The following is a 20,565-nucleotide window of genomic DNA, read 5'->3' on the forward strand; positions in this document are numbered from 1 at the left end:
TTAGCATCACTAATATTTAAGTACTAATAGGTAGAGCATGAAAGGTCCACTCCAGTTGGATTGGGAGTGTGTGCAAATGTAAGGAGGAAGGGTTGTTGACTTGGGTCCAGTTATTCCAAATACTTGCAAGCTTTAGTAGCGGAAACACTGAATCACATACTGAGGTGTGTCGATTTCCTACTAGAGAAGCAGGATGAAATTACACAGGATGAGTTGTATAAAGGATTAGACTTTAGAATATAATAATAATAATAATAATAATAATAATAATAATAATAATGTATTATTTTTACCCCACCCATCTGACTGGGTTGCCCCAGCCACTCTAGGCAGCTTCCAACAAATTATAAAACCACAGTAAAACAGCAAACATTAAAAACATCCCTATACAGAGCTGCTGCATATCTGATCTTCTAAAAGTCAGATACTTGATTGTGTCCTTTACATCTGATGCATGTCAAGGAAATCTTAGGCAGTGTATAGAATTTGTATATTCACAACTGTCAGTAAAGTTGGCCTGTTCAATGGCTCTGATCTTAAGACTAGGGCTCAACTAATTGGCAAACCTATAGGTGAACTACAATGTTTGAGCCTGCAAATGGAAGTGCATGTGGCTGAATTCTCTTCCATACTCTCCTCTAGCTAGAAAACTAGCAATTCTATCTTGGTTTCCACCCATCCATTACATGCTACTTTCTTCTTGGAGGAAGGAGCATTCAATCTGTCAGCCCAAATGCACAGCATCATGCCTTGGGGCTATTTGGAGATAAAGGTGTGCTATATTACCCCCTGAATTTACAGGGAAAGGATGAATAAATTCTCCCCCAAAAGGCATTAAGAGACATCTCTTCCGGTCTGTTAACTATATACTTGGTAAAAATGGCAGAAAGGCTTTTGTTCTCCTATATGCAGATGTTAATCACCAACAGAACAGTGGTCAGCTCACTTACTGCCCCCTGAGTCATAATCAAGCTCCCTAAACCACTACTCTGTTTCTTAGCTTTACAACCCCCAGAGACTGCGACCTTAGGAAACTAAATCCCCTCCAAGCTTGGCAAGTAGGCATTAAAAAAAAAGGACATGCTGCCTAGTTTATTTTTCATTTGAAAGCATCTCAGCTTAAACCTATATGCAGATCAGGAATCTAGTTTCCAGCAAACCATGGTCAACTGTTCAATAACCCAATTTCAAACCATAGGCTTGTTTAACTAACCAGTGATTTTTATAGCTTTAAATATCACCCCTTCATACTATGCATTAAGTGCTAAAATGGTAACGTAACTGGATTTTTTCCCTGCTTTGAAATGATTTTAATTTATGTTTAAAGCGCAACAATGCCAAGAGCAGCAAAAGAAATGTGTTGTTTATTTAAGAGACAACTGCCGGAGAAAAGTCGCATTTATCGGAACCTAATTGTCAGTCTCTCTGGCCTTTTTTCTGGATTGCTGCCAAGGCGTTTCTCTTCGCAGGTGGGCATCTTCTCCCAGTCAACAGTGGCGAACTCCATGACAGATCGCCTCATGGCCCTCACAAGTACAGCATGTTCTGGGTTTTCATACGGAATCCTTCCGAAGGCAAAAAGCAGGGAAAAAAAGAAAGTAAATGACCAGATTCCCCCCCCTTCTTTTGCAACGAGAAAACTAAAGTTTAAATGTGAATGGATTTGACACTAATATGGCACCCAATGCATAGTAAATATTTTTTATGGTTTCTTTTGTACCACTTAGTCAAGAAGTAAAGCCAGGTCAGGGGAAACAGAATGAAGAACAGAAGCAATATTTATCTGCAGCCCACCCCCACTTAACAAGACTCTGCTGCCATGCCCCACACTTTCCGCTCAACTCCGTTGTTTCCCTACTGCTTATCTGTGTGGGTGGAGGAATGGCTTACAGGTGGGGCTGAGGTACATGTGAGAATCCATTCCAATGCTCATGTACAGTGGTGCCTCGCTTAACGAATGCCCTGCTTAATGAAATTTCCGCTTAACGAAAGGATTTTTCGAGTGGAGCTTGCCTTGCTAGACGAATGCGTTTTACAAAAAATTAGTCTAGCGAATCGCGGTTTCCCATAGGAATGCATTGAAATTCAATTAATGCGTTCCTATGGGCAAAAAAATAATTCAATGCATTCCTATGGGATTCGCTACACTAATTTTTCGCTATAAGAAAAGACCCGTGGAACGAATTAATTTCGTCTAGCGAGGCACCACTGTACTCTCAGAATGAATGGATGTGCGGTTTTACAGGGGTGGGAGAGATAACCACCCACATCTGCCTTTTCACACACAGAAAAACGTTTATGGATGGAAGGAATCTTGTGCGGAGCCTGATTGTGAATGAGGAGTAAATGTTATCTACAGCCCCCACTCTTCCAACCTCTGCTTAGTCGATGACACAAAGTGGGGAGGGGAGGGAGATGAGACTGCAGCAATGCCTCCTTTCCCCTGCTGATCAGCAGGAGGGGATGCTGCAGTTTGCATAAAATTAGAAAGCAGGCTACAAGCAACCATTTGTCCACTTCTGATCTAGAGAGAGAAATAAACAGCATTTTCTTGGAGAGTGTTGCATATTGACCAGAGAATGTTAAATAATAATGCATTTGAGATGTGCTTATTCTACAAGGCCTGTTGGGAAAGGGATGTTTTTTATTACTGACCACAATTCCCTTTTTCATTAGCAGATTATGTACACCTTCTCCATGCACAGTAGCCGGTTATTACGCACATGGGGACAATGTGAATGGGGTTGCGGCACTCATCTCGCATTATTGGCCGAGGGAGCCGGCGTACAGCTTCCAGGTCATGTTGGGAGCATGACAAAGCCGCTTCTGGCAAACCAGAGCAGCACACGGAAACACCGTTTAAGTTCCCGCTGTAGCGGTAGCTATTTATCTACTTGCACTTTGACGTGCCTTCGAACTGCTAGGTTGGCAGGAGCTGGGACTGAGCGACGGGAGTTCACCCCGTTGCGGGGATTCGAACTGCCGACCTTCTGATCGGCAAGCCCTAGGCTCAGTGGTTTAACTCACAGTGCCACCCGCGTTTATTAGGGCAAAATAAATCTTTAGTTTTTAAGTTGCCATTAGACTGGGAGCTTCATATCTAAATATTAATGGATTAGAAATAAAGGAAAGGCAGATCTTGCTTACTTAACCAGGTGATTTCCAAAATCGCAACCTAAAACAAAGATTGGAAAAAGTTATTCAAGTCTGCATACCCCTTGACATGCATAATACTGAACAGCTATAGGCAACTCTAAATTCCATTAGATTCAAATGGCAAGTTTGGTAAATTAGCAATTTGGCCTAAACGGTTCACTGAGTGAGATAGTTCTTTCTAGTTACTCGCTAGTTAACTTGTGATTGATTTCTCCCTGTGGACAAAATTATATTTGCTTCCTGTCATCACCTGCTTCAACTACACATAACTAAGAAAAAGGGAGCAGCAGATAGAGGTTTCTAAATATTTTTGTGCACAGATTAGGAATTTCCAATGGCTGTGGCAGTAGTCACTGGAAAACAGTGGGAAAGACTTGCCATAAGACTTGAAATGGGAAATCTATGACTTGTGGGCGAAATTTTGCCTGCCTGCCCCACACATGACAACACATGTCCATCAAGCTGGTGCTTGGGGAGTTCAGTTCTGCTTGGTTTGGGATGTGCATGAGAGGTTGCTCACCCACCTAATCCCTTCAGGAAGCAGGATTGAACCTTCCCACCAGCTGATATATGTAGAGTTCAATCCTGCTTGCTCATTTGCTCCTGATGTGACAAACATTGACTGCCAAAGGGGTGGGGTGGGGGAGTATCTGACCCACCAGGTGAAAAAGCTGCCCTATAAATGAGAAGGAAAGCAGCTACAGTGGGACCTCGACTTATGAATTTAATCCGTTTCGAATGAACACTCGTAGGTCGAGCTTCCCATAGGAAAAGCGGTTTCCCATAGGAATGCATTGGAAACGGAAAAAATCGTAAGTCGAGGAAACCACATCTAAAAACTCGTAAGTCGAGGAAGCCACATCTAGCAGCGAATGGGTTTTCTGTTCGGATGTCGGAAAAATCGTAAGCGTGCGGCCACTTTTTCCGCTCGTAACTCAAAAACGTCAGATGTCGAATAGCTCGTAAGTTGAGGTCCCACTGTATATGTATGGAACACATGCCAAGCCCTTTTTATTTTCAAGCTTTAAAATCTTAAAAACCAATCTGGAAAAGGGAAGAATGGCTGAATTATACAGTAAATACCCTGAGTAATTTGCCGACATTTTTTCTTCTAAAAGATAACAGCTTTTACTGAGAAGTCTAGAATGACAATGAGTGTAAATCACAGCAAGCCCTCAAAGAATCCCAAGTACAATGCTAAAAAGTGAGGCTATTATACAAGTTTATAAAAATTATGAAAGTCATTTAATGTAAGGAGGCAATGGTTGTTCATCTGCATTATTATTATTATTTTCTAAATCACACTTAAATACCTGGAGGCAATCTCATCACTTTGGTTGGTGTTAGGCAAAATGATGGCTTAGGCAAAAACGGTTCATCAATTTTCTTCCCAAATCCTATAGAATGAAGCACGAGGGACCTGTCATGGTCATATATATGAACAGCTGATACTCTTTCTCTTGGAGTTACTTCTGTAACATAGGAATAGATGGCATTATCTGGAGCTCAACCAGCTGCTGACATGCTATATTTATTTATTCTTTAGATGGGTGACAGCCTAGCACTAAGGGGTGTTGCGACTTGTGTGATTGACAGTCAGTAGTAGCTTAATGCTAGAGAGGCAGGCTTCTGGTCACAGTCAAGAGAGCTCTTTTAGGTGCACCCATGGGTTACCTCTACTCCCTGTGGGGCTTTTTGACATTCCCCACCCCCACCCCCGAGCTACAGTCACCCCGATATATTCCAAACTGCTTTTGAAACTGCCCTATGTCGCTTACAATTGATTTGGTTATGGGAATTTAGAGGACCTCCTACTGCTAGTATGTGAAAGGCATTACAGTCATACCTCGGTTTAAGTATGCTCCGGTTTGAGTACTTTCAGTTTAAGTACTCCGCGGACCCATCTGGAACGGATTAATCCACTTTCCATTACTTTAAATGGGAAAGTTGGCTTCAGGTTAAGTACGCTTCAGGTTAAGTGCAGACCTCCGGAACCAATTGTGTACTTAAACTGAGGTACCACTGTAAATAATAGGCTCCATAGTCCACCTTGAATAGGCCAGTTTTAGTAAGCATTACACAGGGCTTGTTCCACGAAATTAATTAATTAACTTTGCAAATTAATTTAGCAATACCGGCTGCTTGTGTTTTCAGCACTGCTTTGTGAATGGCCGCTATGCTTACTTTACAAACATTTAAATACTTGGTCTGTAATGCTTGGTCTGTACTTTTTGCATTTCGCTGCCTTCTGACCTCACTGTTTATGTCCACACACAACTGCATCCATCAACAGAGGATAATAAATCCTTCATGCAACAGATGCATCGGATAAAAATGTATGCAATAATAATAATAATAATAATAATAATAATAATAATAATAATAATAATAAATGTCCCCTGCTCATCTGACTGGGTTGCCCCGCCACCATGGGTGGATTCCAAATATGTAACAACAAAATAAAACATTAAAGATTAAAAATCTTCCCAATACAGGGCTACTTCAGATGTCTTCTAAAGGTTGTATAGTTACATATCTCCTTGACATCTGATGGAAGAGCAAATAATAATAGTAAATCTATGTGTCTTTAAGGAGCAATGAAATGTTGTTGCTTGTGTGGCAATAGACCAGTCATCCCCAAACTTTGGCCCTCCAGATGTTTTGGACTACAATTCCCATCTTCCCTGACCATTGGTCCTGTTAGCTTGGGATCATGGGAGTTGTAGGCCAAAACATCTGGAGGGCCGCAGTTTGGGGGTGCCTGCAATAGACGAACAAAGACAACTCCTCTGGAAACTGAAATAAATAAGCTGTTACAATTGCACTTAGCCAGGCTATAGATGCACATTCATTTCCATGTAGGGTTCTTAAAAGTAGGGCCAAATAATTCTATTAAAGATGAATGATGTCTTGCAATGTATCTACCCAATACTAAAAAGTATTGTAAGTCATCTTACAAAATTAATGGCTGCTGAGTAAGGGCAGCCACAAATATAACAGCATTAAGTGATTATCCTTCATGTCTATTAAGAAAAGAGGGGAGGGGGAAAACAGTTTCTACCTTTTCTGTCAAACAATATTACTGAAGGAATGTGGTATATTACATACAGATGGTATCTGCGATCATGAGACATGGGGTTATTAAACAGGTCTGCAGGAGTTGAAACAAAGAGAACAATGGTCAAAATGACTGAGCAAAGACTTGGCAACCTCCTCCATATTTCAGTAGATACTATACAGACATAATCAACCAGTTTGTATTCAGAATGCTCCTCCTTCCTGAACGTTGTGGCCCATTGTGAGGTGCATGAAAAAAGATCTGTAACAAATGCCTTTTTTGCCACTTGTTGTGAGTTTCTGAAGTTCTTGTTTGTTCTTTATGATTAACCAGGAAGATTCAGATACTCTGATCAAGTTTCCCATCATGTATTGCACCGATGTATCTCGCCCTCCCAGTGCTAACACAGACAGATAAGCCCCAGCAAACCCCAAACATATCTAGCAGACAGAGATGGTAACTGTAAAAGAATTTCCACTTCTCCATTCCTGGCTGAGAGATGTTGTGACTGGTCCGGCCACTCACAAGAGTCCTCATCAGACTTCGGTGAACGCAAAAAGGCATTCAGAAAAATCAAACTGCTCCAATTTTAGTGTGTGTGACAGCTGAGCTGTGACTAAGGCACCACCCCATTTTGTCTGTCTAGATCAGCACAACACATTTAATTTAGTTCCTATTTATATATATATAAACCCAACGTGATTCGCTGGTACAGTACATCATAGTTGACGGTCATTCTTTGGTGGGGAAATAGGAACCTTTCTTTTTTACAGTGAGTGTACAATGGGAACCAGCATTAGTTGGTTCCAGAATTCTTTGTCTTCAACATGTTAAAAAAAAAAAGGATTCTGGACGGCCCAATCCAAATCTTCTGTATTTACACAGTTGCACAAAAAGCAGATTACAAAAATAACCAGTATCCTGGCCAAAGGGGCAAATCGCATCTTTTATGCAGATTGCTGGTTATCATGCCATTAGAAAAAGTGACTAGCAGGAATTAGGTGTCTGGGGTTGTATCAAAATCATCGGTCTTGTGTCTGAAATGCTTCAGAATTCAATGCAGGTAAGTCATCTGCAGTCTCCATACCCTAAACTCATTACATAACTATCTTAGGTGATTCTCTATTGCTGCATTGCACAGCAATGGCTTTCTCAGTATAAAAGAAATGCTGATAAGTGTGTAATACCAGCAGAATACTGCAGGCCGTGACATTTCCCTGGTATAGATTTACTTTAAAGCACAAGAAATGGCCACCGTCTCTCTCTAAGCACCCAATGGTCTTTGCTTTCAGCCTACTCGGATTAAAGAGCTTTCCATCTGTTCAATATATGATTTCTACTCCAGTGGGGAGTTTCCCTTTGATAAAGTGTAGGATCATGGAGATGAAACTAATAAATAGAGTTGGGGAGATAACACAACCCTGTTTACCACCTGATCCCACACTGAATGGTGCACTTTGAGAGTCATTATTATCTGCGATTGTTGCTGTCATATTATCATGGAGGAGACAAAGGATGTTCACAAATTTATCTGGGCAGCCAATTTTCAAAAGGACAGTCCATGGGACATTATGATTTACATTGTCAAAGGCCTTAGTTGGGTCCTTAAATGCCATATACAGGGGCTGGTTTTGCTCTCTGCATTTTTCTTGAAGCTGTTGAGCAGCGAAAATCATGTCCACTGTCCCCAGAAGGTCGAAAACCATTTTCGGATTCAGAAAGGTTAGCCTCTGATATTGTTAGGAGACAGTTGGCTAAGATCCTTGCAAGAATTTTGCCACCTGCAGCTAATAAAGAGATGCCTTGATAGTTTCTACCATCCATTCTACCACCTTTTAAAAAAGATATATACAGGTGTATATATACACCTGTACTCATTAATAATCTCACAGCTCTATTTTGGGCCAGCTGGACTTTCCAGGCTATTTTTAAAGGCAGCATCGCAAATAACACAGTACAGTTATCTAAGCAGAAGATTATCAGAGCTTAGATAACTGCTGCAAGCTTATCTCTACCCAGATAGGGTCATAATTGGTATAGCCAATGAAACAGAAATAACACACACTCTGCCTCTGAGGCTAACCTGTGTTGGATCACGGAGTATCCTCAAATGACAAACTTAGAAGAAGTGCAACACCATTCAAAACAGGTTGAAGATTATTTAATTACGGAGACAAATCACCCACAAAGTAAATGCTAGCAAAGTCCTTTTCCTGGCCACATGGGGAGGACTAGAGGGAAGGAGGAAGGGTGAAAGTACAAGATTTTGCTGAAGCTTGTTTCTACTCACACACATTGCGCTAAACCATGTTTTTATATTAATTGTGAACCAGCTCATTATGCTACTCCATTTTTCTCATGGCAGAGGGGGGAAAGCTTTAAAACACTGATGGAGAAGCAACTCAGTAGTGAGGCACATTAGTGCCTTGTGCTTTGGGAATACACTTTCAATGTATCTGTGATTTCTTTTAATAATGACAAAATCTGGATAAAAAAAACAATCTATCTTTTTTTCTGGTCATATCCTGAAAAATCTCGTTCCTCTATTTTTGTGAATTCTTTCCTCACTCAAAAATAAATCATGTTAATCGATTGCATGCAAAGAACCACAAGATGGCAGCAGTAGAAAGAACACTACTTTTATGGCTATGAAGTAGAGATTTAATCATCTCTGTAGAAATAATCTAATCACTTTGAATGGTGTACAGAGCCTAAAACCTCTGTATGCAAGAATATTAGAAGACCTTTATACAAATCTATGGAGTAACTACAGTTGAAATGCTGTCTAAAATGTTGGTCGCTGCACCTTGAAAAAGGAGGTTATAGAACTGGAAAAAGGGGACAGTCAAAATAATCAATGGGGCAAGTCCTCTTTGAGGAAAGTTTACAACATTGGAGGCTTTTTCATTCAGGAGAAAAGCAAGTAAGAAATGGACATGGTAGAGGCGTGCATAATTTGGAGAAATTATACAACCTGCCCCCTCTCATAATACCAGACAAGAGGAAGTACTTCACTCAGCATATTGTTGAACCATGGATTTTTTACCGGTGTGCGAGCTGCCAACTTGGATGCCTTTAAAACATGGGTAGGCAAACTAAGGCCCAGGGACCGAATTCGGCCCTATCGCCTTCTGAATCCAGCCCCCCGGACGGTCCGGGAATCAGCGTGTTTTTACATGAGTAGAATGTGCCCTTTTATTTAAAATGCATCTCTGGGTTATTTGTGGGGCATAGGAATTCGTTCATTTTTTCCCTTCCAAAATATAGACCGGCCCCCCACAAGGTCTGAGGACAGTGGACCGGCCCCCTGCTGAAAATTTGCTGACCCCTGATTTAAAAAGTATCAGAGGCAACGTGCCTCTGAATGCCATTTGCCAAGGACAATGAGAAAGGGGGTGCTGTTGTGCTCATCTCCTGCTAGTGGGCTTCTCAAAGGCATCAAGTTGGCCACTGTGAGAATAGAAAGCCGGAATAGAAAGGTCTTTGGCAGAGGGCCAAAAAATCCCCCCCAAAAGTTGATATTGTTGCCGTTAAGAACACAAGGAGAAATGTGACTGGGCCATTAAAGAACAATTGACCGTTCAGATGCTGTCCTCCCCCCCCCCCCGCAGATATGTGTTAGTTAGCAGAAGACAAAAGCAGAGATGAGAGGGGGAGGTTGCCAGGGTAACCGTGGGACACGATGTCACCACAGGAAGAGCGGGTGTCCTTTTGCAACAGGCTTTTGGAGCAGGGGTTTCTGGGAAGAAGGAGCAGGAAGTGGACAGAACGCCATGTGGGAACTGAAGGAGAGCATCCAACTCTTGGGATATAATTGCAGGGAGCTCTCCCTCCATAAAACTCAGGCGTAAACACGTGTCAATAAACTGTATTTCTAAGATATCACAGCATCATTTCCCCCAAGGAAACAAACCCTGGTTAAGTGCCAAGACCCCTGGAATCCCTTGGCAGAGATTGGGGTGGCCTGTAACAATATTAAATACCTATTAATTACTTTACCGAGGCATCAAATTAGTTCCTGCTTTTTAAAAGTTCTGAAAGCCCTGGTATGATCTATGAGCGCATTCCTGAGAAAGATTGCTTACACTTTCACTTTCAACAGGTTAACAGTTTATAATCCTGCTTCCCTGAAGGCGATTTCAATGCGGCAAACGCTTAGTGGCGCCAGCACCGTCTTGTTTATCTTAATATGAAGTTTCAGAGTCTCAAGCATTTTCATCTACCCCTTGCTCTTGTCAGTACCGTAAAATAAAGAAATAAAACAAATGCAGACACTAGTTAAAACTGATACTGGCATGTTTAATTAGAGAATCTTATTTGCTCAGCAAATAGCATTTCCAAAAAAGGCTAATATATCTTACTCAATCATTCTCAAAACTATCTGTTTTCTACTAAATGTATAAGTGGGTCCTGTCAATGCTGTGCTGCATGGAGAGAAAGAGAGAGAGAAAGAAAGGTAAATGATTACTTAAGGTGTGTAGATGTTGCATTCCTTGAAGCTCTTTCACGGTTTTCTCCAGGTGTTTCAGGTGATTGTTGTGAAGCATCAGGATTCGCAACACATGAATATGTTTCAGAGCACCTAAAACGACAACAATTATTAACAATAAAATAATGCCTTCCTTGTGCTTTTTTTTTTGCTTCTTCAATTTGTTACGTCTCCTTATCTTGCCCAGTGACTTACAACCAAAAACCAAATGAACAAAAAACAAAAACCCCACATGGATACATTTGAACCAAAATACATTAAACATTAAAAAAACATCCAACCCACTTCTAAAAGGTCACAGGTAGTTAAACGGCTGAAAGCCTGGTTATAGAGGAAAGTTTTTGAATGGAGCCTAAAGATATCTAAGGCAAGCCTCCTTCTGATATCTTTAGATATCTGAAGGCCCATACTCACGTTGCCTGTCTGGACCTCTCATGGAAGAGGCACATGAAGATGGGGTGAATTCATACACAGTAAATTCATATGGGGAGAGGCAATCCTTGAGGTATTGTGGTCCTGAGCTGTTCAAGACTTTATAGGTCAATACCAACAATTTGAGTTGGGCCTGGAAGCTAATGAGCAGCCAGTGCAGTCAAGCTAGGATTGGTGTTGTCAAACCATCTTGTCCCAGTGAGAAACCTGGTCACTGAATTCTGCACTAGCTGAAGTTTCTGAACCATCTTCAGAGACAGTCCCACATGTAACACATTGCAATAATCTAACCTAGAGGCTATCAGAGCATAGACAACAGAAGTTCAGCTATCACTGTCCAGATAAAGGCACAGCCAGGCCACCAATTGAATCTGATGGACGGCACTCCACACCAGAAAAATGCCCAGGCACTGTACTCGCTCCTTCAGAGGGAGTGTAACCCCATCAACCTCCCAGCCATCAGACCTAGGGAGCCACCAACTAATAGTACCTCAGTTTATCTGAACTGAGCTTCAGTTTATTGACTATCATCTAATTCTTTACTGAGGCAAGACAATCGTTCCCAAACTTTGGCCCTCCAGATGTTTTGGACTACAATTCCCATCTTCCCCAACCACTGGCCCTGTTAGCTAGGGATCATGGGAGTTGTAGGCCAAAACATCTGGAGGGCCGCAGTTTGGGGATGCCTGGTCTAGCACATCCACTGCCTCACCTGCAGATGTAAAGGAGAAGCAGAGCTGTGTGTCATTAGCATATTGCCGACAACATACTCCAAAACGCTGGATGACCTCACTCAGTGATTTCATGTAGATGTTAAGCAGCATGAGGGATAAAATCAAGCTCTGAGAAACCCCACACTGAAGGCTCCATGGAGCCAAAGAACCTCCCCGAAGCAGCACCCTCTGGAAACACCCTTTGCCAAATGTTGCCACCCACCTCCAACTCAGACAGCTGCTCCAGAAGGACACCATGGTCAATGGTATCAAAAGCTGCTGAGAGGTCAAGGAGAATTAAACAGGGACACACTTCCTCTCTCTCCTGACAAAGGTCATCATGCAGGCTTACCAAAGCGGTTTCTGTGCCCAAACCAGGGCTAAACCCTGATTGAAATTGATCTAGAAAATCAGTTTCCTCCAAGAGCACCTGGATCTGTTCCACAGCCACTCACCCAAGAACCTTATCCAAGAAGGGGATATTGGCAACTGGCTGGTAATTATTTAGGCTTTCTGAATTCCAAAAACTAGAAAATAAGAGAGAAGCAGGGAAAGTGCACTTAAGGGAAATAACTTGCTTATCAATCACAGCTTTGATTTCATTGATTGCTTAATTGGCTAAAAACAGACAGTCAAGAGCAGCCAGGTTGGGTCATTTCACAGAAATTGCTTAGAAGGATACTTGCACATTTTGCTTCATAACTTTCATATACTCATAAAATCATAGAGTTGGAAGGGACCCCAAGCCCTCTTTCTAGGACTAGAGACTTACTCTCTCTTTTTTCTATTTTCATGAAACACCACTCATCTTATTTCCAGGACATTCTTACAGTCTTTTCCAAACAAATTTACCACATCTACGCTCACAGGAATCACTCCCGGTTCAAAAGAGATTATGTTAACGCCATACCTGATATATCTCGGATTTCATTATTGTTGAGGTACAGTTCTGTCAAGCAGCAGTTATGCTTCAACACAGTTAGATTCTGAATCTGAATTGTGAAAATTAGAACAATAGGTTCATGTGATTTTATTGGTGAAGAACTATACCTTATATGCTATCTTTGTGGGTTTAAATAGTCCTGTGAAATTTCCAATATAACGGATTAAAAACATAACAGGCTCCAAAATGAACAGTATAGAAATATTCTTTTCCTCTATATTAAGCATCTACCTATGTTTTTGCATGTCATATGATTGCCATACTGTTGAAATTAGTGAACGTAACTAAGTTAGGTCCATTAATTTCAGTAGGTCTGCCCTTAGTAAAACTTCACTAAATGCCACCCAGTGTGCTGAAACCTCAGCCATTTTACCCTCTTCATCCTTTGCCCTGAAGTGGCACAAACCACATACAGTTGGAAAAGGAGAGCTTCAGCAAAGGATATATAGTCTGCTAATACAGATTCTCAGAAAATACAGAGTTTTAGAGCATTAAACAAGGATCAGGTGGAACGCACATTTTATGTACTAAATTTCTATCGTACCATTCCTCCCAAAGAAGTCTGGGGCACCGTCAACAATGGCTCAGTTTTCACAAACTGTGGAAGTGAGAAGCTGGTCCCAGCACATGGGCTGAAGGGACAAGATGCAACAAGCTTGCTGAACTTAGCCATGCTCAGTGGCCTGTGAACCACCTTGAATTGCATTGTGGAAGTGGATAGATGTAATAAAATGTTTGCGTGTGTGAGTGAGAGCGCTCATAGACTTTCTGTATTCAAATAATAATAATAATAATAATAATAATAATAATAATAATAATAATTTATTTCCCGCCCATCTGGCTGGGTTTCCCCAGCCACTCTGGGCGGCTTCCAACAGAAAAATGAAATAAAATAATCTATTAAACATTAAAAGCCTCCCTAAACAGGGCTGCCTTCAGATGTCTTCTAAAAATCTGGTAGCTGTTATTCTCTTTGACATGTGACAGGAGGGCATTCCACAGGGCGGGCGCCACCACCGAGAAGGCCCTCTGCCTGGTTCCCTGCAACTTGGCTTCTTGCAACGAGGGAACTGCCAGAAGGCCCTCGGTACTGGACCTCAGTGTCCAGGCAGAACGATGGGGCTGGAGACGCTCCTTCAGGTATACTGGACCGAGGCCATTTAGGGCTTTAAAGGTAAGCACCAACACTTTGAACTGTGCTCGTACTGGGAGCCAATGTAGATCTTTCAAGACCGGTGTTATGTGGTCTCGGCAGCCACTCCCAGTCAGCAGTCTAGCTGCCGCATTCTGGATTAGTTGTAGTTTCCGGGTCACCTTCAAAAGTAGGCCTACGTAGAGCGCATTGCAGTAGTCCAAGCGGGAGATAACTATAAATGTGGTGTTCTTACCTTTCCCCATCTAACAGTGTCACTCTTTTGCTTTAATATAATATCCCTCTCTTACACCCTTTCTCCACCTCGCAAGTCTTTCTGCATCCTATATTTCACGTTTAGGTTATCTTTCCCCTCCCCTTCCGCACTCCCCGGTACTTTATGTCTATTCCTCCACCAGCAACAACTCACAAGACTGCCACTCTCTCAGCCTTTCAACTTTCCACAGGTATGGGAAACAAGCAACAGGTAATTGGAATTAACCCAGGGGGTGCACAAGCAAGCAAGGATAGAGGTGGTCGTACATTGTACAGGCCTGAGCTGTACAAAGAAGCTGTCTGCTTGCTAGCATACTGAAAGATGCAAAACATTGTAGTAACGGCAGCTTTTCAACATGGTTGACATTATATGGCATGTGATTACTCTTAGCCCAAGGCGATAAACTGTATGTTCTCCCAAATTATATGGAATATTACAGTATCTTTTCCTAGTCTTAGGAATGTATGTATTTACAGTCATAAGTGAGCAGCCAGTGACAGAACCTGTGGCTATTGTGTGACTTTCAAAAAGCCTTCCGCCAGCCTATGTATTCTTCTTGATTAATTGTTATAACATGTATTCATGTTTCGATAAATGTTTCTGCTTTTAAACTTGAATATATTCTGGCCTGAGAGTCCAAGGAGTGCACCTGCCCCACTATAGAGGCTGCCTAAATGCACTCAATGCTCAGCCTCAAACTGGGGCACCAAATAGCTCTGAACTGGAAAGGATGGTGTTTGTGGCTCACCAGGGGTTGGGAGCAAATGGCTCCGGGAAAGTTCCCAAGGGCAAATTGTCCCTGCCTCAGCAATACAGAAGCAGAGGAAGCCACTGAAAGTATCTGACAAATGTCAGATCATTTGTCTCCAGAGTTCAGTATTGTTTGCACTTACCAGCAATTTCACACGGGAGTTTTTCCATCCCTTAGAGCCCTTTCTCCCAACCATATGGTGATACTTGTACAGTGGTACCTTGGTTCTCAAATGCCTTGGAACTCAAACAACTTGGAATTCAAACACTGCAAACCTGGAAGTAAGTGTTCTGGTTTGCGGACTTTTTTCGGAAGCCGAACGTGCTCCGTTTTGAGCGTTATGCTTCCGATTTGAGTACCACACTTCCGTTTTAAGTGCTACGCTGACGTCTGTCTGTTTTTGCTGTCTGTTCCTTTTGCATTTTTGTTTCTGTGGCTCTTTTTGTTTTGTTTTTATGACTGTGGGGAACCCAGTTCAGCTACTGACTGATTGATTGTGTGACTGCAGTACTGTACATTGTTTATTGCTTTCATTTTATGGATCAATGGTCTCGTTAGATAGTAAAATTCATGTTAAATTGCTGTTTTAGGGGTTGTTTTTAAAAGTCTGGAACGGATTAATCCATTTTGCGTTACTTTCTATGGGAAAGCGCACCTTGGTTTTGGAACGCTTTGGTTTTGGAACGGACTTCTGGAACGGGTTAAGTTTGAGAACAAAGGTACCGCTGTACTAGTACTAAGCACACAGCCAAAATTTGATTCCAATGCGGCAGTTAGGCATATGTTTAAATCTCCTTTCTTGAAATGAATGGGACCTAAGAATTTTAGCTTTGGACCCAGTCTATAAATTCAGCAAATTCTAAGCTTTCTTTTTTTAAAAAAAAATGCTACCAAAAAATCCCTTATTACTATTTTTTGCCCAAAATAAAGTTACAAGTGTTAAAAATAATATAAACTTTATATTTATTACCTTATTATTATTTAGCCACAAATGGCTTAATATCCGGAACTGTGATAAATCAGGGATTTCTTTTAACCCTCTGAAACAAAAGTTATATAACTTCAGTTGTTAATACCCACTTTAATACACTATTATGCATCAGAAATAAGCACTGAAGCAGTTATGTAATTACATCAGTAACAGCTGCTTTTTGATTCAATGTGCTCACAAACTGTTGGCAGTAAGCAATCCTCTTTTGTCAGAAAAGCATATGCAGTACTGCTTATGAAGTAATATATGGAAATTCATTTGCACCCAGTGGTCGCTGAGCATCTCTAGTAGTAAATAAATGACTTTTGTTACGTACCAACAGTTCTCAGTCTCTTCAATTTTACCTCATATTTGGTGAGGAAAGCAAGTATCAGTGGTTAACTTCAGATGAACATATATCAGCTTGGTTAGTAGCTTTGGAACAAGTCAGGATATAATATCATAGTTTAATATTCTGCCTTCTTCTGAAGCTAATAATCTGGGTTGTTTTGCTTGTTTTGGATGAAACAAAAACCACAGTTAATTAGAGACGTAACAGTCTGAGTGATCACACTGCAAAGCAACTGAGTGCATGGGGGAAATGTCCATTCATAAATGAACATTAGCACTCTTCAGGTGTGAGGTGAGCAGCAAGGCTCCACTCCTTCCCTCATATGTTGCCATCACAATTACCACCACAGTAAGTTAGAGGGGCCTCTTTTGAAGCAGGGAGCTTCCTGTACTCATAAAATCCCAGCTTCCTCCACCCATGACTGCTGTTGGTGAAAACAAAAGAAGCTGAGATCTTCCATGTACCTCAGATCTTCCATGTCACATTTGGCCCTAAGTGGTTATCTAAAAAGAAAAAAAAATATCCATATGTTGCAGCCATTTCTCAGTGTTCTTTCCATTTGTCATGATCAAAGTGTATTAAAGACGGGGGACAGCTATGAACCATTTGGGGTGAGGAAATAGCTGGAGATGTATGGCTTCCCACATACCAGGAACTAGAACAGGCATCCCCAAACTCGGCCCTCCAGATGTTTTGGACTACAATTCCCATCTTCCTCGACCACTGGTCCTGTTAGCTAGGGATCATGGGAATTGTAGGCCAAAACATCTGGAGGGCCGCAGTTTGGGGATGCCTGGCTTAAAGGATGCTTGACAAAACTTGACCTACCTGGGCAAAATTCTCAGTCCCATTACAGTATGCTTTTATTTATAAAAAGCTGGAGCTCTGCACAATGCACACACAACAATCACTTTTCCTTATTGACTTCTATCCACATGCAAGTTATTTCTCTCTCCAAAAGTTTAAACTTATTTTTAATTGGCTTCATCCCCCCCCCCCGACCCCATATCTCCAGGCCTACCCTTTTGATGAACAGACTGCAGCCCTCAAACCACTTACTCTAGAGAAATTCTACTGAAATAAATAGAACATATCTGGAGAAACTCATCTGAGGATCGCACCCAAAGGCATTACATTTCTTCCAAGGAGGGTTTAATTCCAATATATTTTTTTAACCTGCCCCTTTATGCAGGTCTTTCTAGTCTTTGCATGCCCTTTGGGCCTCCAACATTCTTTTCCAATTTACAACTAAACTAATCAATTTCCTCAAGATGACAGCTTTCTCAGAAGCAGAATTTCCTGTGCTTCATTTACAGTACTGGAGGATTTTTAATGCACAGACTTAAATATTTATTAGCTTTTTATAGCGGCCCCGCTCCAATCAACACAACACAAGTCAGCCAGTTTAGAAGTAATGTTGCAAACTATGGTTTGGGAGGTGTGGAAACGACCATGCTGTTGGGTTTTTTGCTCCTTTCTTCCCCTTATATGGGCAGATACAATGAATTGCTTCCTGCTTAGCATATACCTAAACTGCAAAGCAGAAGCAAATCATGGTGAGCCATTATGATTTGGAGGGAAACTACAAATCAGTTTGCTGGTTTGCATGTGCAAACTCTGGCCTAGATTCAACATTCTCTGACTGCTAGTGCAACCCCTACTGTGTTATGGTAAGGACGTTAATAAAGCCTGCACATTATGCTGGCTTCCTGCAACTTCTCTTGTGCAAACCGTTCTGCTAGCACAATTAGTACATCACTGAGGGATTTCTGATATTTAACCTTTTATAAGATGAGCCCTGGTACACGGGTGGCACTATGGTGTAAACCACTGAGCCTTGGGCTTGCCAATCAGAAGGTCGACGGTTCAAATCCCCGCGATGGGTGAGCTCCCATTGCTCAGTCCCAGCTCCTGCCAACCTAGCAGTTCGAAAGCACATCAAAGTGCAAGTAGATAAATAGGTACCGCTCCGGCGGGAAGGTAAACGGTGTTTCCATGCACTGCTCTGGTTTCACCAGAAGCAGCTTAGTCATGCTGGCCACATCACCCGGAAAAACTGTCTGTGGGCAAATGTCGGCTCCCTCGGCCAATAAAGCAAGATGAGTGCCACAACCCCAGAGTTGATTGCGACTGGACTTAACTGTTAGGGGTCCTTTACCTTTACCTTTAAGATGAGCCCTAGGGAATGTACTGGCCTCGCAAAATAAAGATTAAAGAATGAAATGGTAACTTATTGGTCCTGGACAGCGGTGGAACTTCCTGCTCCGCCACTGGGGGCGGAGAGCAGGCGCACTGCCCCCAGTGACGTGCATGCATTCTGAGGGCGGGGCGCGCCGTGTGCAATGATGGCATGTTTTGGGGTGGGGTGCGCAGTGCGCAGTGACGTGGCGTGCGTTTTGGGGCTGGGTGCGCAGCGCACAGGGGCGGGGCGTGTGTTTTGGGAGTGGGGGAGGCAGCAGCAACGGCGCCCCTGGGATCGTGTCGCTCGGGGTCTTCCTACGCCCCTGTGGTCCTGGAAACAAACTATTTTATTTTCACAGAACCAAAAAGAATTTTTCTGTTTTCTATTGCTTAAAGATTAATCAGTCTTAAAATGATTCTTTTCAGCTGAGCCTAACAGAACAGTGCCTTAAATCAGCAAAAAGAAGGAAGAAAAACAATGATATACTTACTTTTCACCAAGATACAAATCGGTGACTTCGATATTTTTCTTATAGCCGCATATTTTCAACTGTTTTCTTAAAGCCTGGAAACAAATTGTGTGTCAGAAACAATGCTCATAATCAAACAAAATATATTATTATATATAAAAGGAGAAATTGAATCCACAGGATCTCTTTCTCACCTATTTTTAAACAGAAGGAGGAAAAAAATACCTACAGCTATTACATTCCAGTTTTTATCCTCCTTACTTCTTTTCACTTCAGTACGTGCCTTACCACATATTTGTGGGGAAGACAGCACTGACTGCCTTGGGGCAACACTGGCTCCTGTAAGATAGAGGAAGAAACGTAGATATGAGGATTGCTATATAGCTCTCAGCTATTAATTCTTTGTTTTTCGTGATTAGTCAGTCTAGAGTCATGGGAATTTGGAAGGGAAGAACAGATTCACTCCTACAAATCATATATTCAAAGCATAGCTATGAGAGTATGGGGGCGGGGAGCCTTGTTCTACTGGAGTTAATAAACTCGTGGCTGAACATGAGTTTAGGGCCAGTTCATATGATATCATCCTTAATTGGCTGGACGTTTTCTGCCAAAGTTTCTTATCAGACCAGGCTGATGCAAGCATCAGCGTTAGGATTCCTTGATGTGCTGAACTGCAGCTGGCAGGCAATTCAGACTACCAATCTTGCATCAACAGATCAAAACAAAACAAAAGCAAGCAACACAGACATTTAAGACACAGATGTAATCTGCAGTGCTAGCCCACCCATCAGGCAAGGTGCGGTGGCTGCCTTGGGTGGCAGGATCCACAGGGACATCAGATCTGGCCTCTAAGGAAGGCATTGCCTGCTGTTGCCACAGGGGCAAACCAACACGGCTACCTACCTGTAACTAGATCTGTGAGGTGAGTGAGCCTGAGAGACTTCAGAGAAGTGTGGCTAGCCCAAGGTCACCCAGCAGCTGCATGTGGAGGAGCGGGGACACAAACCCGGTTCACCAGATTACGAGTCCACCGCTCTTAACCACTACACCACACTGCCTCAAGATGCAGGAAGAAGCTGCTTTACCCTCAGTTGGACCACCCACCCACCTACCTTAGCAGCCTCTGCGCTGATGCCCAGTGGCTCCCCAGTCTTTCTCAAAGACCTCTCTCCCAGGCTGGACGCAGGGTTCATAATCTCCCCCTTCACCAGAACAACCAACCTTCCCCTGAATGCTTCATTCACAAAGGAGGAGAAGCAGAATCCTGCTTGACTGCCTCTAACTGACATTCTGTCTCAACCTTCCTTAAAGACATGGCGACAAGCGGCGACAGCCTTCCACACTGGCCTCATTCAAACTGTCACGCCTGAAACTCGCTTCCACCTCCTTTCCTTTCACTTTCCTCTGGCGTGTTTGCATCAGGGCAGCAGGCGGGTGTGCTCTTCACCTTGCGACCACACTTGCCAGCTGGCCTTATAGTTGCTCACTCAGGGGCTAGCCTCTCCACCTGGCTACCCCAGACTGGTGGAGATGAGGAGCAGCCTGGCATTTATGGTGAACTCACAAATCCTTGCCCACGGACATCGCGGTCTGTAGTGGATGAAGGAATGGAGATACATGCGGAATTAGAAAAAGGGCGCA

General features: G+C 42.4%; 1 protein-coding gene across 1 annotated transcript; it reads right to left on the reverse strand.

Moving 5' to 3' along the window:
• Nucleotides 1–828: 828 nt before the first annotated feature.
• On the reverse strand, nt 829–19,353 carry LRRC72 (leucine rich repeat containing 72). Its single transcript, XM_060280742.1, has 9 exons — nt 19,119–19,353; nt 18,946–19,019; nt 15,922–15,991; nt 12,759–12,840; nt 10,683–10,796; nt 6,218–6,307; nt 4,470–4,628; nt 3,148–3,175; nt 829–1,565 (listed from the first exon to the last, which is right to left on the reverse strand). The coding sequence occupies exons 5-9, from the start codon at nt 10,759–10,761 to the stop codon at nt 1,400–1,402; spliced, it is 522 nt and encodes a 173-aa protein (XP_060136725.1). The 5' UTR covers nt 10,762–10,796; nt 12,759–12,840; nt 15,922–15,991; nt 18,946–19,019; nt 19,119–19,353; the 3' UTR covers nt 829–1,399.
• Between the last annotated feature and the right edge of the window lie 1,212 nt (nt 19,354–20,565).

Source organism: Zootoca vivipara, chromosome 12 (genome assembly GCF_963506605.1).
Source record: "Zootoca vivipara chromosome 12, rZooViv1.1, whole genome shotgun sequence".
Taxonomy (NCBI): domain Eukaryota; kingdom Metazoa; phylum Chordata; class Lepidosauria; order Squamata; family Lacertidae; genus Zootoca; species Zootoca vivipara.

What these genes read in the sequence shown, in the direction of transcription:
- LRRC72 (XM_060280742.1), bottom strand. Translation starts at nt 10,761, where the DNA reads ATGCTTCACAACAATCACCTGAAACACCTGGAGAAAACCGTGAAAGAG. An exon ending in AGTGATGAGATTGCCTCCAG is followed by an intron (nt 3,176 to 4,469) that starts GTATTTAAGTGT and finishes TCTTTGTTTTAG; the next exon opens with GTTGCGATTTTGGAAATCAC. An exon ending in TTTGGAAATCACCTGGTTAA is followed by an intron (nt 1,566 to 3,147) that starts GTAAGCAAGATC and finishes TGCCTTCGGAAG; the next exon opens with GATTCCGTATGAAAACCCAG.